At 33.7% G+C, this 27,670-nt stretch overlaps 1 protein-coding gene across 3 annotated transcripts in view; it reads left to right on the forward strand.

Annotated features, from left to right (window-relative positions):
* LOC128555805 (uncharacterized) overlaps positions 1 to 24,330 on the forward strand; it is a 36,586-nt gene extending 12,256 nt beyond the window's left edge. For all 3 annotated transcript variants that reach the window (XM_053539400.1, XM_053539399.1, XM_053539401.1), the window contains 11 exons: positions 661 to 723; positions 1,091 to 1,203; positions 2,855 to 3,083; positions 7,086 to 7,370; positions 7,907 to 8,293; positions 9,466 to 9,747; positions 12,772 to 13,056; positions 14,013 to 14,285; positions 14,978 to 15,073; positions 15,447 to 15,554; positions 19,325 to 24,330. In XM_053539400.1, the coding sequence (XP_053395375.1) occupies positions 661 to 723; positions 1,091 to 1,203; positions 2,855 to 3,083; positions 7,086 to 7,370; positions 7,907 to 8,293; positions 9,466 to 9,747; positions 12,772 to 13,056; positions 14,013 to 14,285; positions 14,978 to 15,073; positions 15,447 to 15,554; positions 19,325 to 19,755 (2,552 nt within the window). In that variant the 3' untranslated portion in view covers positions 19,756 to 24,330. The remainder of the gene's footprint in view (positions 1 to 660; positions 724 to 1,090; positions 1,204 to 2,854; positions 3,084 to 7,085; positions 7,371 to 7,906; positions 8,294 to 9,465; positions 9,748 to 12,771; positions 13,057 to 14,012; positions 14,286 to 14,977; positions 15,074 to 15,446; positions 15,555 to 19,324) is intronic.
* The last annotated feature ends 3,340 nt before the right edge of the window (positions 24,331 to 27,670 follow it).

A 27,670-nucleotide genomic window follows, 5' to 3' on the forward strand; every position in this document is an offset into this window, starting at 1 on the left:
AACTTGTATCCTATGATATGATGATACATGTAGTTCAATAATGTAATAACAAGTTGAACATACCGATAAACGTCTTATTCTACTGTATATAAAGGTATTACATTATATTCACTTAATTCAAATCTGTTTTAACTTATGTACATTATGTTCGCATTTGCTATTTCATTTAATAAATAATGCAAACATAGGTGATGTTCGTGATATATACTGATCTGTAACGCTTGAAATTAATTATATCATAGCAAGTTAGAATGGATTGAAAAAATTGTATTAAGCATGATGCTGCATGAACCAACAGTTTTGTTTTTGTTTCGTAAAAGTACGTTGCTTATTGCTGTGTACTTGTACAAATGAATAAGCAGTTAAACACTGTCATGGAGGGCCTTACATTTCATTTAGCCCATGCCAATCAGTATATTAAACACTTTAATATTGTATTATTATTAGGTAAATATCACCAATATTATCAATATAATAGCATTCATACATAAATTACAATTCGAAAGACGCCTTACATCCCGTGTAAGTAAGGCGATTTTTCCAGCATAGAAAAATAAAATGTTTTAAAGTGGTATGCGCTACACTTGTTTATGCACTTTAGATTATTCAACATTGTACATGTAAGTATATCATACTATTCCTTACACATATTTTTTTCAGAACAAGAGATGTTGCCTGCAGTGAAGGTTAGACAGCACTCTTCGATGACTTTCACCTCGAACGGTCTATATTTTTATTCATTCATGTTTAATAGTTTTATTTGATTAAGTGTGCTTCTGCAAATTACTACAACTGATTGATTATTATATCCTGGTAAATTCTTTTTGACTGGGTTTTATAGCGTAAAAAACATATATATCTTTCACTCGTAAATCTTGAGATTTTGTTTCCACTAGCGGTTGCGCAACTTGTGAGAATTGCAGTGATGTTCATTTGGTAACATCAAACACACTGTTTAATATCAACTCGACATGGAAAACGTCCGCAGCCCCGTGAATTAAACTCGTTGCTTCTCGTTTCATAGTTTTATGACTTACTGAGCTAACCAGTCGGAAAATTTGATGCATTTTGACAATTTTTGTTTTTGCAGGTTACTCTAAAGAAACGGAGTTCAAATTATCTTTGCAAGGAGACGGTCGAGAAATTGAGCAGATGGTGGTTGACAGAGGTTCAGATGGAAACAATGAAAACATTGTGGAAGAGGTAGCTTTATATTCTAACATATTATATCTTATCATTAAATAAATGTTTAAATATCAAAAAGATGAATTATTACTGGTTTCGCAAAAGCAAATTTATTTTCGATGAGAGTTATATTGAATATTTGTTTCATCGAAATATGGGTCATTTGTCAAATATGTGATCAAGCGGGTCAGAAATGTCAGAAAGGAAAATCAAATCACATTGTCTTACAGATACGACATCACGTTTATTATGATACTTATGTATCCCAATGAAATAATTCCGTCTTTTTTGCGAAGGGTTAGGAAGACCTTCGAATATATTTCTTTGTTAGTATTATTAGTACTGCGTTCATTTGTATTACTGTGTACATGTGCTAAGTCACCGTGTGCGTGTATACAGTTGCACAAGCCTATATTTCCATGTGGAGTGCTGTATGGGCGGCTGCGTCCTTTGAATGCGGCTTTTCCTGTTAGCCTTTTGTCTTTTTATATAAAAATTACCAGCCGCATGAGGATTCACACTATTGCCAAAATAATCCATCTGCGTTTTAATATTATTAATAACGCGTGATAATCCAGCTAAGCTAACATTATACTTGCACTGCGTAGCCGCAATTTACCGAAGAGTTTGCATGGCTATCTTGTAAAAATGTAGTATAATGGAATGTGAAATGATATGCTATCGGAGGAACTCGTTAATACAAATAAGCAACATGTGCCTCTTTTATTGTCGTGTTCCTTTTGATTCAGTGGTCATATAAATGTGTATAAATTTCTTAACATTTCACCGAATCTGATGTTATAAATGGCAAATACACATCTCAGATATTTGTCAAGTACTCCCTCAGGAATGATACATGCAAACCAGTTGTTTTCTTTCATCTCACATGCCCTAATTTTCTACGGACTTAGGCAAGCGACAAGAAACAATAGTTTTCATTTTCCAAAAATAAAAAGCTTGCATATCCAGTTTTATACAATGTAATGTCAAATAAAGAATTTGACTGTAAGCCCAACATATCTGTGTTTGGAGTAATAATAAATACAGCTGATCTTACAACTTTTATGGCCCTTTAAAAGTATGTCATTGAAAGCAACACCACTTGAGCATTTATGTTTCGTACTTTGTTCCTTACACGTACCAAAATATTAATGAAGTTTGCTGTAGTTTCAAAACTTTAACAAGTAAAGGCCTATAAGAAAGAAAAAATACAAAGAAAATTAACAGCTAGCAACTGAATAGAAGGGGGAACTGCTAAAGCGCCTGATGACCTAACTTGCAGTGTGACTGTAAACCAAACAAAACATATTGAATGTATTTGTGGTTTGATAGAGTATTTGTACAATCAACATGTTTTACAGACAAAGAGATCCTATTCTACTATAGTGGAATGCTGTTCGACGATAAAATCTGACATTTTCGCATAATTTGCAAGGTTTTATAATATAATAATAAAAAAAGAGGCTGGTGTTAACATAAGGTTGAATGCACTGCCAAGATATATTTTAGTTCAACTTAATATCTTTTAATGGGTAACTAGTGTATACGCTGAGTAAATGCTAATTTCCATGCAAACCTGAAAAAGTAGAGAAGGAATTTTGATTATTATATGGTTCAAGAATTTTTTTTCACCGTATTCATTTTAGATAAGTATTTTCTTTTATCTTAGATGATGGAATTTACTGCATCTGAAGTCCAGGCATATGAATTTTCTTCCATTCGACTGACTTTGAGGCACCTATCTAATCGCTCGCAAATGATGCTTTTTGAAAAGTGGAAAGAATCGCCTGAACAGCTGGCAAAGATTGTACAACACATGTTTACGATCGAGCATTACAGACAACTTAGAGCAAAGGGCATTAATCTAATTGACTTCAGACTGGAAGTCCAATGGCCAGGTAAATTATTGATTAAAGCAGATCCATTTGAAGCTGAAAGCCTAACCAAACAAAATAATAGAGACTATATTTGATTATGTCTACTGATGAGAAGTAATGAAAGTAGAAACGTTGTAGTCCGGTCATCGGTATTTCCGTCCGAGCGTTTGTCTGTCCAGCACAACTCGTACACTCTGTATCTATGTAATCCCTATTTTTTTTGTACCCGCTCCATGTCCGTCGTCCGTCGTGCGTCGTCCGTCTGTTAACATTTTCTAAAAATAATCTCCTAGAAAACCACTGAGCAGAATTACACCAAACTTTACAGGAATGATCCTTGGGTAGCCCCCTTTCAAAATTGGTCGAAGAATTGAATTCCATGCAGAACTCTGGTTGCCATGGCAACCAAAAGAAAAACTTTAAAAATCTTCTTGTCAAAACCTCAAGACGTAGAGCATTGATATTTGGCATGTGACATCATCTTATGGTCCTCTATCAAGATTGTTCAAATTGTGCTCCTGGAGTGAAAAGAGGCCCCGCCCCGGGAGTCACAAATTTTACATAGACATATATAGGGACTTTAAAAATATTCTTGTCTAATACCACAGGACCTAGGCCTTTGATATTTTGTATGTAACATTGCTTTGTGGTCCTCTACCAGAAGTTTTCAAATTATGCCCCTTGGGTGAAAAAGAGAAAAAACTTTTAAAATCTTCTTGTCTGAAACTGCAAGGCCTTTGCTTTTGATATTTGGTACTTTGCATTGCCTTGTGGTCCTCTACCAAAATTGCTCAAATTATGCCCCTGGGGTGAAAAAAGGCTCTGCCCCTGAGGTCTCAAGTTTCACATAGACCTATATAGGAAAAAAACTTTAAAAATCTTCTTGCCTGAAACTGCAAGGCCTAGGCTTTTGATATTTGGTATGTTGCCTTTCCTAGTTTTTCTCTACCAAAAATGTTCAAATTATGTCCCCAGGGTGAAAAGAGGCCCTGACCTAGCGGTACCAAATTTAACATAGACTTATATAGGAAAAGAATAACGATTTTCTTGTCTGAAAGTTCAAGGCCTAGGCCTTTGATATTTGGTATGTAGCATTGCCTAGTGGATCTCTAACAAGAATGTACAAATTATGCCCCTGGGATGAAAAGAGGCCACGTCCTGGGGGGGGGGGGGGGGGGGGGATTGGGCACACTTGTTGTATGAGTTATATAGGAAAAATACTTAAAAAAATTATCAGATCATATTTCCTAGACTGTTCAATTATAATGACCCCAAGCGATTAGGGATCATTTGACTGTGACCTTGAACTACTGACCTTCTTTCTTGTTTTTTTAAGGTACAGCCTTGAAATTTGGATGGCATGTACAGTTTAGCACACCGATCTTAAAACTGACTTTCAGTGACCATAAATGTGACCTACTGACCTACTTTCTTGTTTTTTAAGATACAGTCTTGAATTTTTTATGACATGTACAGTTTAGCACACCATTCTTAAAACTGACTTTCAGTGAAATATTTAAGCATTAGTTTGACATTTGAAATATGTAGCTCATATTACTCAGGTGAGCGATCAAGGGTCATCATGACCCTCTTGTTAAAATGATTGTTTTAAATTACATGACACGAATTTTATCCATAATAAGAAAACATTGGCTCAAAGACGGTCGCAAGGTGATATTAAAAGTCAAATAAAAGAATTGGAGTGTTGTTACTATATTTTTCGGGTAACTTGCCACAAAAGTTTACCATAATGGGACAACGTGCGGAACACCACATTTGTTCTATATTGGTTCAAGTTCTTGTCGCAGCGCAGAGTGAAATGGAATTCGAACAGAATCAGAATACAACTAAGAGACATCCGCAGCTTTCTTCGTACGGCGATGCACATGGAAGCCTTTTTACAAGCAACCCTAGTAAAATAACAATGTGTTGACTCCAAAACTCAAAGTAATTGTTTACGGAAGACACACACTTTATAAACAATATCATACGACTGTAAAAAGTCTACCCGTATTTGGATTCAGTGTTGTTATATTTTCTGGCCCTTTTGGATCATAGAGTCCATTCAACATATGTGTAATAGGGTTCGCTTAAGCCAGTGCTGGGGGCATGAGAGGTGTTGCACATTTCATTACTTCTCATGAACAGACTCAATCAAACCGAGTCTGCTATTATTGTTATTGGTTGCATTCTATGCTTCCAAAGCATCTTTTTAGAGATTTCATTAACTATCACAACGGCAATTTTTAAGTGCCGTGTGGCGGCTGTAAAAGTCTACCCGTATTTGGATTTAGTGTTGTTATATTGTCTGGTCCTTTGGGATCATAGAGTCCATTCAACATATGTGTAATAGAGTTACGCTTAAGCCGATACTAGGGGGCATAGGAGGTGTTGCACATTTCATTACCTCTCATGAACAGACTCAGTCAAACCGAGTCTGCTATTATTGTTATTGGTTGCATTCTATGCTTCCAAAGGATCTTTCTACAGATTTTATTTGCAATATAGTTTGATATTTGTGTCTCAACAGTATAATCAAATTACTTTCTGTTTTTAGCTCCCCTGTCACGTAGTGACAAGGTGAGCTTTCGTGATCACCCTTCGTCCGTCGTCCGTCCGTCCGTCCGTCGTCTGTTCACAATTACTTGTGAACACGATAGAGACCAAATTTTGAAATGAATTTTAATCAAACTTGCACACAACTTGTATTGGCATAATATCTCGGTTCCTTTCGAAAACTGGCAAGATCGCATCATGGGTTCCAGAGTTATGTCCCCTTAAAGGGCCAAAATTTCAACAATTTTAATCATACTTGTACACAACTTATTGACATAATATCTCAGTTCCTTTCGAAAACTGGCCAGATTCCGTCACGGTTTCCAGAGTTATAACCCCTTCAAGGGCCAAAATTTGCTATTTTTAGATTTTGAACACTATAGAGACAACATTTTGAATCAGTTTTAATCATACTTGCACACAACTTGTATTGGCATAATATCTCGGTTCCTTTCGAAAACTGGTCAGATTTCGTCATGGGTTCCAGAGTTATTTGCTATAAATTTGCTATTTTCGGATTGTGAACACGATAGAGACCACATTTTGTAATCAAATTTAATCAAAATTGCACACAACTTGTATTGGCATAATACCTTAGTTGCCTTTGAAAACTGGCCAGATCCTATCATGGGTTCCAGTGTTATGGCCCCTTCAAGGGCCAAAATTAGCTATTTTGACCTTTACAGCCATATAGAGACTTCTTTTATTGTTTGATTTGATACAAACTTACTTGCAAAATATCTTTAACAACAATAGGTTTTGGATTCCATGATGAATCCGTCAGATCCAATCATGGGTTCCATAGTTACGCCCCCTGATTGACCCCTGAAAGAGACAACATTTGTTATTTTTTACCTTGTGAACACGATAGAAGTAACATTTTACATTTGATTTTAACCACACTTGCACAAAACTTAAGTCACTATAAGATCTCGGTTCCTTTTTTTGAAAATCATGGGTTCTAGAGTTACTGTCCCTGAAAGGGGCAAAATTTTCTTTTCTGACCCTTTCAGCCATATAGAGGTTTTATTTATGCATTGATTTGATAGAATCTTGCACAGAATGTTTATCTTGATGATCTCTAGGCCAAGTCCGAAACTGGGTCATTTGGGGTCAAAAACTAGGTCACCAGGTCAAATCAAAGGAAAAGATTGTTAACACCCTAGAGGCCACATTTATGAATCTATCATCATGAAACTTGGTCAGAATGTTTAACTTGATGATTCCTAGGCCAAGTTCGAAACTCGGTCATGTGGGTCAAAAATAAGGTCACCACGCAAATCAAAGGAAAAGCTTTTTAACACTGTAGAGGCCACATTTATGACCCTATCTTCGTGAAACTTTATCTTGAGGATTCCTAGGCCAAGTTTAACAAGTGAGCGATATAGGGTCATCATGACCCTAATGTCATGTTTAAAACATGCTTTTAAGGTATCCATATAGGTTTTAGTGACAACTTTGTTTCAGACGGTGTTATTTCACGAGATGCAATTGCAGAAAATTACTGTTTTCTAAAAGAAAAAATAGAGCCGAATCATTTCATTGACTTGCTGAAATCTGCCAAAGCACCAGACGATGTAACTGATTTTATTGCATCGCAAAAACCAAAAGCAGAAAGATGCAAGGAATTTCTAGTATTTATGGTGAACGATGAAAGATCTCCAATACATGACTTCTATGCTAAGCTAAAAGAGCTTCAAATGGTTGATGTTATCAATGTCTTATTGGATCCGAGCAGGACAAATTCAACACGTTAGTATATTAAAAATTATTTAAAGTAATATATGAAACAGAATTTGTTAATGTAACCACTGTTTTTGAGTTATTACATGTATCGCTATTCATTCCAACAGCGATAATCAAAACTCTCGTAATTCTGATAATGTAGACTTTTGCTCAAGCCAGCAAAAGTTGCGAGTCGATTCTGAGAATGGAGAATGTCAAGTTGTCTGTTTTAAACATGTTATAGCAACTTTCGAGATTTGCAGCTAAATTAAGGCTATGGGGTAATATATTTTTTTACAATACTAGTTGTAAAAAGGAAATGGTAAAATGACACCTATATTTAAAGTAAAAAGAATCAGTGTATCTTGTTTACATTCAGTATGATTTTAGATGAAATCTGTATGAAAATAATTTTGAAATGTCAATGTTTCTTCTTTGTGATGCTTCGAAACGAAAGATTATATGTCGTACGTGAATATTGTCATATTTTGGCGATAAATTTATTTTCTAGGTTCAGTATAGCAGAAATCAAAAACACAAATTTATGTATTTTCTATGTGTAGGTATGTGTTCCTGCAAATTAACCAAAACGGCAATCGTGAAAAACTTTAGCGAACTAGCGAAGGAGATGCCTGGGGTAGACAAATTGCTCCAAAAGTTCGCACGTTTTCCGGGATTTGAAGAGTCTGTGAGAAAAGAGTTTCAAAAGTTACTGAACAACAAGGCGCATGCCACTAGATGTTTGCCAAAAGACGACAATCAACAGCTAGCTGAAAATAAGCATGCAACGGTCGAAGAATTGAAAGCAGACGCCTGTCTACGAAAAATACTTAAAATGTCCGAGTCTGAGGTTGGTGTAGAGGTTTGTCTTCTAGAAGAAGAACTTCGTAGCACTGATCAGGGACAAAAGCTGTTACGAAAAATTATGGAAGTACCTGCACCTAAAACTGGTAGGTTAACTCTGATTGTTTTAAAAAGATAACAAGCGATTATCGACTCCTTGTTTTGTAAATATTTAATGACCCTTTTGATTAACTGGAACCGTAATTTTAGTTCAAAATAGGGGCTTCATCAAGTTGAAAAGAACATGCTTATTCGGCACGTTAAAGGTGTTTTATTAATAACGAAACTTAAGCAGACCAGTTCTAAATATACTGGGCATTATTGAAAAGTTACCACTTAAAATATACCTCTTTACTTTTTTATACAATATCGACGTCACTTTTGCATGGCCTGTGCGCGGTCTATTACTCATAGACCCTGTCTGATAATGTCTCCTAACCCATTTCATGACCGTTAAGTGAGAACAGCACATAAGACGTGCAATTTCGCGACATGGAAGTTCGGAGTCAACCATGCCAATGGCCTGATGACGTGGATCGTGCCTTAAGCGTGGCATTCATAGCAAGAATATTCTGTTTTTTTGTCGACTAACATTCAAGTGCGATAATTGATTCGCGATAGAATTTTCGTACATGTCGGCATTGCTGGAAAAAGTCATTTTGCACGTGCAGCCCGTGCCTCAAATGGAGTTAATCGAATTTGACAAATCTTTACACCAGTGACGTCTCAGTTGCGTCAAAAATGTAATCGTGTTATGCTTGTAACACAGTCTAATGCGATTTTAAAAATATAAGGGCCATTAGGGTGGTAACTTTTCAGTGACGCCGAGTATATATGAGATAAATAAGAAATATAAAAAGAAAATATTTCACTACTGGTTGTGTATGCAGTTCGATGTGTGAAATATTTTCAAAGAGCTTACAGAACATAGTTTAACACGATTAGATTATTTCCAATAAATTTGAGACTTCTCATTAGAACACATTTAAAAATATACACAACAAACACCCCTTTTTGTTTTACGGATATCAAATGCTTAATATGGAAATGTCAAGAGAATTGCAAAATAATTAGTGTTTTGGATTCAGTTTTGTTAAAATAATCAGAATACATCGCAAATAAGGACAACCAAGAAATGCACCGTCGATTAAATGACTCTTGGCAGTTAAATACAAATGTATTAAAACCATCCTTGGTATAATACAAATGTGAGATATTTTTGATGGTGCGTTTACATTTATACCATTGGATGACACGTAGTTCAAATTATTTACATTAGGTTGCTTGCTTACAACAAAAGACATCAGAAGGAACTGGAGCTATTTACAAAGTGAATTAGAACCAAGACGCTTTTTGGATATGCTTAGAGATATCGATGGAATAGATGATGTTAGAGAAAAGATACTTTCTTCGCTGCCACGTCAAACACGATGCAAAGAATTTCTTTTAGTCTTAGAACAGAATAGAATGGCAATGGAGAAATTTGGTCCCGAACTGAAACGTTTGCATTTGACAACGATAATCGAAGTTCTTAAAGATTCGAGAGCTCAAGGATCTGGAGGTACATTATCTATTGATTAATGATACTCGTATGCGCCTATTTTATTGTACCTAAACTGTGTGGAAATTGTTTAAGAAAGATGATTACATGTGAGCTTATCAAATGCGTAAATGGAGAAATGTAAGCATTAGTGTATAATTCAGTTTCAAATGCTCAACCATAACAGGATTGCAGCGAACATGAACATATTCTTATTTGCTGTTGTGCTTTTAGAAGTTATTCGTGTTTTTAGCTCACCTGTCACATAGTGACAAGGTAAGCTTTTGTGATCACCCTTCGTCCGTCGTCAGTCCGGGCGTCTCGTGCGTCCTCGCGTGCGTCAACAATTTCTTGTCTGCACGATAGTGGTTACATTAATGATTTTATTTTAACCAAACTTGCACACAACTTGTATCACCATAAGATCTCGGTTCCTTTCTTGAACTGGCCAGATCCCATTATGGGTTCCAGAGTTATGGCCCCTGAAAGGGCCGAAATTAGCTATTTTGACCTTGTCTGCACAATAGCAGCTTTATGTATGATTTGATTTTTACCAAACTGGCCCACAACTTGTATCACTATAAGATCTTGGCTCTTTTCTTGAACTGGCCAGATTCCGTTATGGGTTCCAGAGTTATGGCCCCTGAAAGGGCCAAAATTAGCTATTTTGACCTTGTCTGCACAATAGCAGCTTCATTTATGATTTTATTTTAACCAAACTTGCACTAAACTTGTATCACTATAAGATCTTGGTTCCTTTTTTGAACTGGCGAGATTCCATTATGGGTTCCAGAGTTTTGGCCCCTGAAAGGGCCAGAATCAGCTATTTTGACCTTGTCTGCACAATAGCAGCTTCATTTATGACTTTGTTTTAATCAAACTTGCACACAACATGTATCACTATAAGATCTTGGTTCCTTTCTTGAACTGGCGGGATTCCATTATTGGTTCCAGAGTTATGGCCCCTGAACGGGCCAGAATTAACTATTTTGAACTTGTCTGCACAATAGCAGCTTCATTTATGATTTGAATTTTTACCAAACTGGCACAAAACTTGTGTCACCATAAGATCTCATTTCCTTTGTTGAACTGGCCAGACCCCATAATGGGTTCCAGAGTTATGGCCCCTGAAAGGCCAAAACTAGCTATTTTGACCTTGTCTGCACAATAGCAGCTTCATTTATGACTTTGTTTTAATCAAACTTGCATACAACATGTATCACTATAAGATCTTGGTTCCTTTCTTGAACTGGCGGGATTCCATTATTGGTTCCAGAGTTATGGCCCCTGAACGGGCCAGAATTAACTATTTTGAACTTGTCTGCACAATAGCAGCTTCATTTATGATTTGAATTTTTACCAAACTGGCACAAAACTTGTGTCACCATAAGATCTCATTTCCTTTGTTGAACTGGCCAGACCCCATAATGGGTTCCAGAGTTATGGCCCCTGAAAGGCCAAAACTAGCTATTTTGACCTTGTCTGCACAATAGCAGCTTCATTTATGATTTGATTTTAACCAAATTTGCACACAACTTGTATCACCACAAGATCTTGGATCCTTTTTTGAACTGGCCAGATTCCATAATGGGTTCCAGAGTTATGACCCCTTAAAGGTCCATAATTGGCTATTTTGGCTTTTGCAGCCATATAGAGACTTCATTTATGGTTTTATTTGATACAAACGTCCAAAATATCTTCAACAACAATAAATCTTGGATTCCATGACAAATCAGATCCAATCGTAGGCTATTTTATATCTGATTACCTCTCCTGATTGTAATCAAACTGGATTTATATCAGTAAGTACTTATAGGACTTATTTGAAATTTCATTATTGTCATTAGTTGGACTGAGCCAATCAGAGTAGATAACTATGGACTGATTTTGTGTCAAATTACCTCCCTTTATTTCAAATTAAAATTGGTATATCTTCGTAACTAATGAAGATACTGATCTGAAATTTCATTTATGTCAACAGATTCCTTTTGTTCACTTACAATAATTTTCTTTTAATTACTTCCCTTTTACGTTACTATAAATAGCTTATTTTTAGTAACTTTTTTATTATTGGCTAAACCGAGACCACTTTTCTGTGGTACAACATGGATGGTACTTCCAATTTTTAGGTGTATTTTGACATATCTGTACCTTTTAAGAATTTTTTTTTCTTTTTGGTTAAATTTCTTCCCTTTGTTGTTTCTATCCTTTGGACTTAGATATTTTTTTCTGAGGACAAGAAGTGCAATGATAACAGGTGAGCGATATAGGGCCATCATGGCCCTCTTGTATATCGAATGTCATGTGTAAACGACATTTAGGTGAGAAGCTTTGAAAAATAGTTGGTACAAGTGCAAAGACAGTGGTAATTTTGATCATCGGCTAAAGTCTTAAATTATCGAAAACCTTTATTGTCACAACTTGTTATTATAGCCAAGGTTTTGATCCATATTTAATTTGGAAAATTACCATGTAATCACGTACATGTTTATAAATTACGAGGAACGGAAAAGAAATTAATAAAAGATACTATTCATACAAGTTTAATAGCGATTTTTGATGTTACCATAAATAACAATGTTTATGTTAGTTTACTTAATGTATGTAAAGAGTACGTTGTCTCGGGCTATTCTCGTATACTCCAGAAAAAATATTAAGCATTAAAATTAACAAATTGATTGGCTTATATTTTGTGATAGGGTCATTCGTCGACTTATTGCCTAGTGCCGTAGTTCTAATTTTAGCAATATTGATATTTTGGTATAATGAGGTTGCAAAAAGCTGTATGTCTGTTAAAGCATTAATACACTTGCATTTCTCAGAAATTCCAAAGATGGACTAACAGACCGACGCATTGTCAAGTGGGCTCAAGCTTAGTTTGCAGGAGAATCGAGAATTTCGTCAAACCAGTGATAGACGAAACACTTAATATTATTATTTTTGCGTTTTCCTTTAACTTTTAGCTTTTGTTTAAGAAACATGAACAGGGATGCCAAGTTTACTTTTTACAAATATTTAGATATCGGTGTCTTTTACTGTTTACAGAATACAAAATAAGCAAAACTGATGTAAAAAGGAATGCCGGATTTCTTCAAGAAGAGATCGAACCGAGAAAGTTTCTTAACATGCTTAGGGGCATTAAAGGCACAGACGATCTCATAGAGAAAATACTGTCTTCGTCTCCGAGAAGAGTGATATGCAGTCGATTTTACGACTTCTTGCTTCGTGCACAGGAGACGGTGTTAGAGAAATTCCAGCTTGAACTGGAGAAGCTTCAGATGTCACATGTGATAAAGTTTCTTATAAATTCAAGACCAGAAAGATACCAAGGTAAACCTTTGGTAATGTTGATTAAATAAAAATCAAAGTATTTGAATTATATTTTGAAATTACGTTGTTCATAACTGCCCGGCTACTGTTTCTTCTGTCACAACACTCAATATTTATAAAATTATCTGCCTAATCAATATGAAAAAAAGTCAGATCGTCTTTTTGAAGTTAAGGTCAAGTTTATAACGTATCTTCTGAGGTAAAGAGCAAGTTTATAATAGAGCTAGTTAACATTTTTATATGATGTACATGAAACCCGATCAAAATATATCTTTATAAAATCTTGGAGAATGTTTATCGTTATAAAGCCTAGGTCAGGTTTGAAACATTATGGTGAGAAATATTTATCACAAAAAGCAATAACATAAAACATAAAATGTTTCGATAATTCGTATGTTAAAATGTTTTTTTTTATGTTGGCAGTAAATGAATTATTGACAAATTTATTATTATATAATGCACTTGTTGTTAAAAGTGTTAACCATATGCAAATAAATTACACAGAAGACTGGCCGCTAGATTAAATCAAGGAATTTCTACCTAATGTACGTGAAACCTCCTCAAAATGTTTTTTCGAAATTGTCGAAAATGGCTCATTTGATCACAAAAAATAGGTCACTTGATGAAATAAAAACAATAACACATTTTGTTAACGCTTTAGAGAATGCATTTTATCTTATTTACATGAAAATGTTTATTCTTATGAAATCCATTAGGTAAAATAATAAAAAGAAAACATTGTTGATACTCTTAAGTCAGCGTTTGTTTCTGAGATTTAGTTGGAATCGTTGAATTTCTTGTATTTATTTAACTTAGATCAAGTTTGACAGTAGATAATACAGGGACATAACGGTTACTTTGTCAGTCATAGAAAATCATATTTACCTTTTCATATGTCTAATTGTTTATCTGATAAACAAAATTTTTATTGTAACTAAAATGAATTGTTATTGCAGATGCTGCATCAGTGAAGGAAGCGTTGATCGAATCTTACAAGCACATAGTGGATGAAATAGAACCCAGATGCCTACGAGGTATATTTGTCGAACGAGACGTTTACTCTGGCAAAGAATTTGACAACATATGTGGTTGTACCAGCCGACGAGCACGTGCAGTGTCTTTGTTGCAAGATATAATCAAAGGTCCAGTTTCAAGGGCCAACTGTTTTATGAACGCACTCGACGCAGTAGGATATGTGTCGCTTGTCAGAATCATCCGAAAACAAATTGGTGGGTATAAATTAATTTCCTTTTATAATAAAAGTAAACTTAAAGTATACTAGACCCGAATGTCATATATAAGACTATGAACAATATTATAGTCTATCTAAATATAGAATTAACATGTTTTATGTATTAACAGTACTATGCATTACATTTAAAATGGTATGCAGTAATTATATATATATATATATATATATATATATATATATATATATATATATATATATATATATATATATAGGTAACACAGAATAAATGTGTAATACCACATTAACAGTTTGGAGGTTTTTAACAGTGGACTGTTACTGTATGACATTGAGTTACGAATGCTGTTCTACATACACGGATAATTTATATGTTTAGTAAAGTTATATACATTTGATAAAGAATTTCTACATCTAAAATAAATGTCTAAAAATAGAATATTCTAGTGAAAGATGGGCATCGGATATCTTTAAAATGAACTATTTCTATCCAAAGATTGTATAACGCGACTTTCTAAGTGCAAGTCATGTAAATGCATTTTATACATGACTGTCCCGGGTCGGTGGCCAGTATACGTTTCCACGTATACGCCTGTCGATATCATAATAGCAATATAAGACTTAAGTTTACATGTATAGAGATGCATTTTATTTAAAAACTTTCGTCTAAGCAATTGAAGTTACATATTTATCACTGTTCAATTTTTCTCCTAGAAACATATAAAAAGTGTCCAAGAATATACAAGAAGGTTAATGGCGATACAGAGTGTATTGTAATTGAAGGACAGTTTGAAATAGACACAATGCAAAGTAGGTGAAGATATCACTCTCTCTTTCTCTTTCTTTCTCCAATGACTCAATGTACTTCGTCTAAAACTTTCAACAACAGTATCAAGTTAAATGCAAATGGAAGGGTTAAAACAAAAAGGTTACATTCTTTGAACATCGTGTTAACAATAACTCTTTTAAGTAAAGATAAATATTAAATGAATATTTTGAAATAGCACAACCGAAAGTAATAGAGCTTCACACAATTCTTATCGGTCAATGTGTAAATTAATAACAAAATATTTTCCCAATCATTTAATAAAATCATACTATAAGTATTCCTTCACTTGTACAATATTATAAAAATATACTAGCCCAATATCTGTAATTGTCGTTTTATCAATTTCTGCTATAGCTGAAAAATGTTCCATGCCATCCCAGGAAGAAATACATTTACCATCTCAGACAGTTGATACAGAGTTTTATGTCCAGCAATGGATAGACACGATTGCCGAAAATGAAGGTAATATTTGCTCCATCATAACGTTATGAATAGAGTATTAGATATTTTGAATTCAATCCACATTTCTATTTAGATCTTAATAAAACTTGGACACAATGCGCATATCTATAAGACCCCGTTCAAGTTTGATCATGAGCCAGATCAAAGAAGTAGGTCTATAATTATTTGCCTATGGTTTATTAAAAAAACTTTAGTTCACTCTCTAGAATATTCATTTGTTTATCTTACTGTCTTTAAACAGAACGTTTAAACCATTAACAAGTTGATAACACGCCAAATGGGATAAGATGGGTAGAATCTGACTAGTAAGTTCAAAATAATATGCCCTTGAGTAATTAAAAATGCTATATCTCACTTTGTGTGCCAAGTATCCCGTTGTAGTTGTAATCTGTAATCATTATCAAATTCGCTTGTAATTTTTTAAATTGCATATCTCAGTTTTGAGCGAGAAATTATTTCCATTGGCAGTATCAAACACAAAAAAAGGGATTTTGAAAAAAATAGGAGTACAGTGGACCGTATAATTTTCATAATTGTCTAATCTACTTGAAACTAGAATTAAAAAGAAACATGCAAAACTCACAAGCATTTACATGTATTGCTTTTAGTAGATAGGCGAACGGTTCTGTTCACAGAGGTCTTCTCTTGTAAAGACTGAACAATATTTGTATTTATAGTAAGATGCATTATGCTGTAAAATCTTTGTGTGATTGTACAGAATTCTGTGTTTAGATTAAAGGGTGGCAGGCCTACGAAAAGGCTGTTGTTTACATCAGTATTTTTTAGAAAAGACCTTCAAAGTTAAAGAGATGCAAGATTGGTCTACCAGAAAGTGTATTTACTTTAACCCCAGTATTAGTTCTGTTTCGATTTCAGAGATACAAAGTATCAGTTTGCTTATGGCGCTAAATGTTTACAAGTTGTTTATAAATATTTGGGTCTAACATAAGATCAGTTTTTTTTTAATTTAAATAATTTTAATATCATAGCAGTAAATGGGTTGAAGGCTGCCAGTAGGGCCTTTAATTAGCTCTTCTGACAGCCAAATCGAAAATGTTAGATGACCGGTGTGACTCAGTGGTGTTGTCCGTAATAACATATGGTGCGGCAGTTTGGGGCACACAAACATATGTATAAAATCAGTATAACGTGCTTGTTTCTTGGAGTGTCTTAATTTGCGTCATTAGCTGAAGTTGCAGGTGAAATGGCATAGAAACCCAAACCAGTGACAAAATATATTGTGTTTTAACTATTTGTATTGATTACGTAATATGTCTGAAACTAGAAGGCATCCTTAATTTTGTGTACATTTTAAGACAGACATAGATTGAAATAAAACATGGTGACATAGAACGGGTCATCGGTTTATAAATATCGGTTGTGTAGAATTATTAATAGTACAGTGAATATGTCAAATAAACTAATTATGGCTTGTTTGAATATGAGGAAAAGACTCTGAATTAACACACACTTATTAGTAAACGGGAAGGTTATGAACGACACACTAATCAATCAAATCTATGAAAAGACCAACAGGAAGCATAGATCGCAACCAAGTAATATAATAACCGACTCAGTTTTAATGGGTCTGGTCATTAATGGTGTGCAACACCAGTCACGCCCTCCAGCACCGGCTAGAGCTGAATTCTGTTATAGAAATAGAATGTGTGAAAAAATAATATGGAAGCATAGAACACAACCAAGAAACATGATAGAAGACTTGGTTTGATTGAGTCTGTTCATGAGAGGAAAATAATGAATGTACCCCGTGATCCTAAAGAACCAGGCAATATAACAAACCGGAGTCAAATAAGTCTTAGACAATGTTTTTAAACTGAAAACTGTTGTAAATTATTATGTCTTCGCTCACATAGGTCTATCTTAATCAAATTTAGGTGTAGTGCACCAATTCATATATGAGAGGCTAGATAACGTTGTGCCAATTTTGTAAAGATCAAATTGAAAATGAAAACCATGTTACCCACTGTATGATGACTTACGCATAGATCGGTTTTGGAAAGCTTAAGCTCACATTTCATGTTTATAACAGATACTTTCTGCATGATTAACCTTAGTGTTATAATGGTTTATACGTCAATATGTAATATTACTGAACTTTTAGTGTCAATATTATGAATTTTCTTTTATAGTACTATAGTCTCTTCTAGTTCTGAAAAATGACCATTTACATTGTTACGTCTAAATATAACATTATTGCTTGTTACTTTAAATATTAAAAGTACCGGAAAAGCAAACCAATAACTATTAACAATAACAAAGTTTATTTTGAAAAAAATACAATTCAAATACCTTAAAAAAATTTAAGTAGCCGTAAAGTCAAATTCTATTATTCAAGAATTCTCATAACCTTGTCATGGTCAAATTTAAATTCAGTCAATGATAATTCAAAATCTCACACAGACTTCAAACTGAATTATAGTGAATATAAGATACATTCCTAAGTCCACAATGTTAATGTAAATCCATAAAAATGAAATACAGGAACGTTTTTCAATACGCTCCTTGCTTATGTTCCCCATAGCCCTCAATCAGATTCCTATTTAAAGCACCATGGATTATTCCATCACTTTCATGCGTAACCAAGAAAATAAGATTCTGGAACACCCAGAACAATCCAGACTTCAAAATAATATGAACATCCTATTTATCAGCATTTGTGATGGAACCTTCCGGAAAACCATAAAATATAAATAGCTTTTTGATATACATGATGTCTCAAAACTAGGACAGGCTTTACATTAAACAATGAGTCATCAACATTAAACTAAATATAAAAAACAAGTTAAAGCATACCAAAAGTTCCTTCTAGGGCACATCTATATAAATATAAAATGACCATCTTGTAAAATTTTGGTTGCAATGTCTGTTTTATACTGCCAAAAATATCAGGTAAGTATTTACGCTAGTTATTTAACATAAATTGTTAAATCCAACAACAAATTAAATCTGTTACCTCTTTCAGTAGAGTAAATACGGCAATAAGACATTGACCCGGTCAATCTATTATGATTCGATGTGTGAATTGATTGCACATAATTAGAGGGTCACAATGGAGTTTGTTTTCATATATTAACCATGCATTTGAAGGTAACGATAATATTTGGTTGTTTACATTTAAATTTGTTGATATATGTCTATCTGGTGAATGTACATATGTTATGTTCAGGAGGAAATAAAAGAATCAATTAATCATCCTCGGGTTTAGTATTGTGTAATCCATGGAGTCGCCTCAGTTGAGAAAGAATAGTTTAACGTCAGAGGTTATTTCTAAGGTCACGGAGTTTAATTGGCCAGCTTGTAATTACAACAGCTTTCGACATCAGTAGCTCAGTCAAGTGTGACTTATTGAATTAAGATATTCCTTCTCAAGAGAAGGAATAATAAAGTGAAGCATAATGGGGATGACATGTACATAACATCATATTTCAGTGCTATTGGATATATAGTTTATATTTTTAAGGGATGAGACTATAATAATCAATAGATATATAGATAGCAAAACAGTTGCAACAGCGAAATGTATTAGGATTTTAAAGTGATAAGAATATATTAAATGCCTAAACAATCATATTTCTTAGTATATAAAATGTTTTATCTTTATCTGTTACCTTACTTTACCGTTGTTTGGTGTTAAGTAGGGCATTACAATAACTTTGAAATAACATGCAGAAAATATCAAAAAATAGTTCTGTTGTTCATTTGTTTTTGTTTGTTCTAAAACAATCGTTTTTTTTCTAATCTGTATTCAGGAAAAGACGACGAGCAGCAAACGTTAACATCACCGAATGATGGAGCAGCTTCCGACAAATCTGATGAAGAAACAATGTCTTTAAGGTGTGACAATAAATGCTGTATAATTCAAAAGCCTGTGGCAACTATTGACATCCATAAAACCACATATGTTGCTCCCGGTCTAACGTCAACAAAGAAGCTCAGTTTTCACTCAGACGGAGAGAACAATTCGTTGTATTGCCAGGACAGTTTGAGCTTAGACTCACACATGTTTCGCCGCCAAGACGAGTCAGCAGACTTTTTAAGCGTGTTTTCAAAAAGCACAAAAAGTCCTTTAAGTTGCACCCGTGGCCAGTCTGCTTGTACACAAAGAGCCGATTCCACGTCTAGTGATGGTACCTATATATATGAGAATGGACAAACGGCAGGAAAAGATAACTCACCATAACAGTTCAACGTATACAACAGAGAAAAAAAAGATGATTGATAAAATTGTATTTTCTCTCCCAAAGCTTTTTACCTTCAGAAAAGCTTCTTTGAACGTTTGACAGAGCGTTTTGATAACACATTTCTTAAATATTGCGTCCTGGTTCTATAAAGTATAGTTGTATGTTTCAATGTACACAAAAAATGGCACATGCAATATTTATAATGTAAAACGTTATTTCATGTCGTTTCAGTTGTTTTGACACATTAAGGTATTAGATCACTAAAAGTAATGTTTACAAAATGGCATTTGCTTGGTATATTCTGAAAGGTAACCGTGTTTTGCACTATTTTTCAATTTTTAAACAACTTTTACCATGCCGTTTTTTTTATAAATTTTGTATAACTTATGGTATCTCCTCAAGCTCAAGTAGAGACAAATTTCAAAGTGATAGCCACTATCGAAAACGTTTGCAGAGAACTCATTTTACCAGTAATTTTAATAAAAGAAACATCAAACTATTAGTAAACAATTATAAAACACAAAATAAAAATGTCAATAACATTTTTTTCCATGGTGCCTCAAGTAAACGGATTTAATGAGACAGAATTCATACTTCAACATTGAAGAAATAAGGTCGAATACTGTGTTTCTGTTTTGAATTTTGCTTACTCTATTTAAAAATAACTTCAGGGCAGACGTAAAACCTATCTAAATTTCTTCCACAATATATAATCTAAAAGTGAAAGCAAAAATAGAGAACTTTCACCGCGTGTAACTCGATATTTTTAAAAACGTGTAACTCTACCCCTTCTGTTTAAGTAGTCAATTTACTTTGAACACCAAGAAATCGCTTATAAGATTCATCTTTTTCCATTTTTGTACAAGAAATCAATAATAAGTCTTGAAAGAAGTAAAAGCTTACTAGAAAAAAAGGAAAATAAGGAAAACAAATTTTGGTCCCAGTAGGGCTTGAACCTAAAAATACCAGATATATTTCACTACATTCAGATAAACCAGAAAGTTATAACTAGAGATCTAATTGTGCCCCATGAATGTGTTTTCGTCCTTACCTCATCACTACCTAAGTATAAGTCAAACATTGTAATACAATGTTGACTAAATTTTGAAGGTGTATAAAAGCAACCAGTGCTAGTGGCTACTCATTAGCAAAGTTTAAGACATAAAGGTACAATATCTTAAAAATATACAAAGTTACCAAAGTTCTTTTATATCTTTTGCATATTAAGCAACTAAAATATAGGCTGCGCCCTTTTATTGGACTCGTTTTATGTGATAATATTACTGTGGCAATTTTAATCAGAATTTATATAAAGAGCACCGAATTAGAGAACTTTTATACATGAATACCTAAATTTCAGTATAGCCTAATGCATTAGTTAAAATTTGTTATATTTTACAATTATAATTTTGTGAATGCATCATAACTCAAAGACGCATACAACATTCATTTCACAGTTATGTTTATCGCATTGGGTGTCCAGACTACACATAATTGAAATGTTTTGATGTCAAAAATCTCTATGAAAGTGGATTTTCTGCCATGAACACGTTCACTGCTTATGTTCTTAACTCTGCCATTATATTTAATTGTCACTTCACTGCGAGTTTTATCTTTTATTCTGCAATTCTGACTCATTGTTTGTAACTAGAAAACGGGTAACAATTTATACATTTTCTGAAAACTGATTCACATTACTAAACGAATAAATCAAAATTGATCATAAAGGTTACGACGGTCACAAAAGGGACCAACCCGTCTGAATTTTACAAAGAAAATATAAGCATAAAACAAAAGCTTTATTCAATACTGCTCAGTATAATCATAGTGAAGTCAGTCAATATGTTGTGACTGTGACGTTAGGCATTAACTGTACCTTCAATTTTAGATTAATAGATCAAGTGCAGATAATGGTATTTTGTAGTAGAAGAAATAATTTTTATTTTTATTCTTTTTTTTTTATAGATTTCAGTTTCATTTAAATGTAACTTTAAATGTGATATTAATATCTTGCACGGTCTCTTGTAATTCTAATTTTAGAATGGCTTTGTATTAATTTTAATATAGTCATTTTATGATTTTACCATTGTATACAAAGATGAGACTATAATAAACTATGAGTTGAGTATATTTGATGGAAATCGGCTTGTCCAAAATGGTTTTCCAGCTTGTTACTCATCCAATTATATGAAGTGATGTTATGTTATAATTAGCCAAAAGGAACTGCATAGATTGAAGTAAATTTGTTACAAGAAATTTTTACCAGTGTTAAAATTTTGTACCTATAATATATTTCAGTGGTTTTGTAGAATGTTGCAAACCTTTTTAGGTGTATTTTTGTTTTCTATACTCATTGTTTGATAGATATGATCATAGTTTGTAAATACAGCCTTGAAATTGTAGTGTTATTTTGATTGGATGTCACTTGGTAATAAATATATATTAATAAGTCTTTAGGGGAATGTAAATATTTACCAGTCCTTTTAAACTGTATATTATTTGTGTAAAGGATTAAATTTGTTTTACAGTTACGTAATGAAATTTATAAGAAGGTCAATGAATTGTTTTTATCCGTTATAATTATATTACATTTTAAAGGTGATAAGTCACTTTCTTACATTATAAAGTTGATCGCCAAATTGTATTAATTTTGTAAATTTTACTATATTTTATAAAATATTTACATTTTTGACTTCCTTTCAGTTTATCCATGCTGCACATTTTCTACTGTTATGGATCTGTCTTTTTTCGAGTAATTTTGTATACCTTTACAATCTGTGTGAATTATCTGTTTGATTTGTACTGAACGTTAATGTGACATTTACTGTGTATGGAAACAAAGAATGTCTTTAAAAATGGTAGGCAAAATTTGAAGCATGAAATGATGTTGCAATCTTATTTTCTGCCATGATATGTACACAGACACCAGTCGTTCTCCGTAAAATCCGTAATTATTTCTGTCATTTGAGATGTAAGGCGATAGCAAAAAAATGCGTAGAATGTAAAGGCATTAAACATGTCCGTTCGTTAAACATGTAATACAAATAGGCGAATTATTTTCACACACTGTTTCAAGGGTTAATCCAGGTTAAGGATATAACTTCACAAGGGGATAAACGTACGGTACATCTATTTACCAGTCTTCTGTTAGTTCTTTCTGCCAAAATGTTTTACAGGAAATATCATTTGTTTTCAAATGAAATGCTATATGATAGATCAACCCTCAAGATTTGTATCAAGGAGGTATTGTAAAAAGTAGTTTTTGTCAAGTTTTGAAGTTCCAACCAAAGCCCTATACATTTAGTGTTTGGAGAAATTGGGACTTCCAGATGAGTCAAAAGTCATTTTTCTTCCAAACAAGCACTGCTATTTTATACATTTTAAAAGATTGCAATGCATGTCAAAATAAAATTTGTTTTGGCAGTCACTAAATTACTACTCTTGAAGTCGTGAAAACATGTGACAGTTGTCCAGTCAAAAACCTGAATCCGAATTTAAACAATGTTTTATAAACAAAAAGTACGTTTTTGCGGTAGAGATATTGTTTGTTTTTGTTTCTGGAGAAGAAAATACAAATATAAAACATCATTTTTAATAAGTTATCTTATCTATCTATTTTGCCTTCAGATCAACCAGTCAAAACCAAATTACAAATATTTTTCTGTTCATGAAAATTTTCAATGCATTCAAATCTGAAAAGGACTGATTTATAAACCGCGAGAAAACAAACAACAAAGTTCATTTTAATAAGACTGTGCCCGATGAAATACTTTAATAAATTATCGTGCGATATTTATATTAAAACATTTAGCTTTGTATAGATGATTCAATATAAACTTATGGTGAAACAAATATTTCTTCTATGTTTTTATGGTTGGAATATGTATTTGTTTTCCGTCTTTAATATTGTATAACTTTTAATTATTAGCTTGATTCGTAAGCTAAATTTTCATGTACTGTTTCTTCTTTAATTTTTTTAACCGAAATCTATTAATGTTTTGTTTTGGCTGCATGCTATACACTGTATGTTTTTTCTTTGTTGAATGCGTATAATTAAAGACATCAAATAAATGTAAAAATAGACCCCAAACATTTCAAAGATAGAAAGACTTTAGATAAAATCTAGAAATTGATGTCTAAGTCCTTCGAATTACAAACATGCTTGTATAAATGTGAATATCAATAGCTAGACTGGCTCCCGTCCCGTGATTGTTCTTTCAAATCTCTTAGTAAGTTTAAAGGGGAAGTAACTCCTGCAGGTTGTTTCTAAATTTACATTTTTATTCCCTCTGACTCCAAATACTTTATAAAATGTTTACAGTACTAAAAATGTAACCATGCAGCCCGGGAGCCATAACAGTTAGGATATGTTCTTATGTATTTGATTTATACTTAAAACTGCTTCAGATGTTTTAGTCAGCTGATTTATGTTACAAATTTCACATATATGATGAAATTTCACTTAGTTTTCTAGAGTGAAGATAATACAGTTTTGTTTGTATCAAAATATAACAATAGAACACAGGTTTTGTATTAGCGGATAGGTAGGATTAGTAAAGGTGCAATAATATTGACATGTATTTCCTATGCCTAAGATATTCCTTTTTATGTTTCCCGAAGTTCATAGGAAGCTTAACTCTCAAGAGGAGATGCGCAAATTGTCTTCATGTTCCGGTCGGATGATTTTTCACAGAGGCATTGCCCTTAAGTTATTCAACATTAGTATACTATAGTACAATTTTTGTTCGCAGCATCTACTGGTTAAAATTTAGCCAAATTGTCATGGGAAGCCTAACTATTAAGAGGAGATGCGCATATTATCTTTGTGTTTTGGTCAGATCATTTTCCCTGAGTTATTGCCCTTTGATTATTCCACATTAGTATACTTTAGTAGTACAATTTTTTCAGCAACTACTAGTTGAAATTAAGCCAAATATCATAGGAAGGGAAGCCTAATTAAAAGAGCTGTGCATATTGTCTTCTTGTTTTGGTCGGATGACTTTTCCCTGAGTTATTGCCCTTTGATTATCCAACATAAGTATAATTACTACAGTTCAATTTTAGCTCACCTGAGCCAAAGGCTCATGGTGAAGTTTTGTGAGCTTTGTGGACGCTCGGTGTCCGTCGTGCGTCGTCCGTCGTGCGTCCGTGAACAATTTCTAACAAAACAATTCTTCTTCAAAACTTCACAGGAATGATTCTTGGGTTGCCCCTTTCAAAATTGTTAAAAGGAATTGATTTCCACACAGAACTATGGTTGCCATGGCAACCGAAGGAAAGACTTAAAAATCTTCTTGTTCAAAACCGCAGGGCGCGGAGTCTCGATATTTGGCATGTGACATCTTATAATGGTCCTGTATGTAGATTGTTTAAGTTATGCCCCTTGGGCAAAAAGAGGTCCCGCCCCGGGGGTCCCAAGATTTACATAGACTTATGTAGGAAAAAGGAAAAAACTTTAAAAATCTTCTTTTCTGAAACCACAAGACATAGGCCTTCAATATTTGGTATGTAGCATTGCCTTGTAGTCCTCTACCAAGATCGTTCAAATTATTACCCTGGGGTGAAAAAAGGCTCCACCCCGGGGGTGCCAAATTTTACATAGATTTATATAGGAAAAACTTTAAAAAAATCTTATCTGTAACTGCAAGGCCTATGCTTTTGATATTTGGTATGTTGCATTGCCTAGTGATCTTCTACATAGATTATTCAAATTATGCCCCTGAAGTGGAAAGAGGTTCCACCCAGGGAGTCCCAAGTTTTAGAAAGACTTACATAGGAAAGAACTTTCAAAAATTCTTCTTGCCTGAAACTGCAAGGCCTAGGCTTTTGATATTGAGTAAGTTGCATTGCCTAAAGGTCCTCTACCATAATTGTTCAAATTATGCTCCTGGGGTGAAAAGAGGCCCTGCCCTGGGGATCCCAAATTTTACATAGATGTATACAGGAAAAAAGTTTGAAATTCTTCTTATCTAAAGTTCAAGGCCTAGGCCTTTGATATTTGGTATGTAGCATTGCCTAGTGGTTCTCTAACAAGATTGTTCAAATTATGCCCCTTGGATGTAAAGAGGCCCCGCCCCGGGTGTCACTTGTATATGAGTTATATAGGAAAAATACTTTAAAAATTATCTGATCTTAGAAAAAGAAGAAGAAGAATATTTTATTAGACTCTAAACTTTACAGTTTCTGGTCTATAACAATATGCAGTCATATATACAAATATAAATAAAGGTCAATCTAAGATTAATTATCTATACACATCAATTACCCTTGTTCAAATTATGCCCCTTGGATGAAAAGAGGCCCCGCCCCGGGGGTCACTTGTATATGAGTTATATAGGAAAAATGCTTTAAAAATTATCTGATCATATTTCCTAGACTGTTTAATTATAATTACCTTATGACCCCAATTAATAAGAGGTCACCTGACTGTGACATTGACCTTACGACCTACTTTCCTGTTGTTTATTTTAAGATGCAGCCTTGAAATTTGGATGGCACATACATTTTTACACACCGATCTTAAAACTGACTTTCAGACCATAAATGTGACATTTTTATATTTGAGCATCAGTTTGAAATTTGAAACATGTAGCTCATATCACTCAGTTGAGCGATCCAGGGTTATCATGACCCTCTTGTTATCCAGAGTATTTCTCAGCAACCACTGGTTGGAATTTAGCCAAACATCATCGGAAGCTTTACAATCAAGACGACATGTGCATATTGTCTTCGTATTTCGAACGGATCATTTTTCCTGAGTTATTGCCCTTTGATTCTACATTAGTATAATGTAGTACCATTTCTTGTACGGAACCACCCAATGGAATTCATCGGAACTTCATTGGAAGCTTCAATCCTAAGAGGAGATGTGCATATTATCTTCCTGTTCTGGTCGGATGATTTGTCACTGAATTATTGCCCTTTTAATATTCAACATAGTATATTATAGTACCATTTCTTGTCCGGAGTATATCTCAGCATCCACTGAGTTAGTTCCCTTTGATTATTCAACATTAGTATATTGCAGTACCATTTCTTGTTTGGAGTGTTTCTCAGCAATCATCGAAACTTTATAGGACAATTCACTCGATAGAGGAGATGCGCATATTATTTTCATGTTCATATTTGTGGTTAAAAAAAAAGTTCACATAGAAACAAGTTTAGTTTATACTGAGCAACAAGAAATCGTTTGAAGAAACAAGACCAGATAAACTTTTCCCTTTGCGGATCCTCATACCATTCCTCGTAAGGCTTCGGACATAATCGTTTCAGTTTTATAGTAAAATGATCCACATCTTGAATTAATAATTAAAATTGACTGTATATATAGGTAATATTGTATATATTATTTTGTAATTTGTATAACATGATAATCAGCCATTTTGTTTATATATCTGCTTACTAGTATCAATCTAGCCTCATAACTGCTGTTAAATAGTCGTATTGACTCGTGGTTAGAACCAGGATCACGTATTGAATACTATTGATCTCCACTAGTGACGGCATAGCACTTTGGCGTTAAAACTGTGTGACGTCGTGCACAATTTAAGACAACAACTTTGAAAAAAAATGACTAAGTGCTATGAATTGCTCTTGTCTCGAATACAGTAGTCTTTGATAATAGAACAATTGTTGCCTTTCAGGTTCGAACTAAACCTAAAGCATCAGTCAATACCTTTTTATTTTCCTTGTCGATAAATTCTCAAATCGACCTCACTAACAATCAATTATTGTATAAGATATGAAGCGGAATTTTGATCTGTTTCTATGATAAGCGTTTTGTGTTTTCTATGATCGTTCTGCGTTATAACGGAATTCGCTTGTTTGTAAATACTAGACATGACTTTTAAAATTGTGTTCATGTCATAAAATGAATATATGGCATCATAACATTAATCGATATTGTGGAATTTG

This window comes from Mercenaria mercenaria, chromosome 3 (genome assembly GCF_021730395.1).
Source record: "Mercenaria mercenaria strain notata chromosome 3, MADL_Memer_1, whole genome shotgun sequence".
Classification (NCBI taxonomy): Eukaryota; Metazoa; Mollusca; class Bivalvia; order Venerida; family Veneridae; genus Mercenaria; species Mercenaria mercenaria.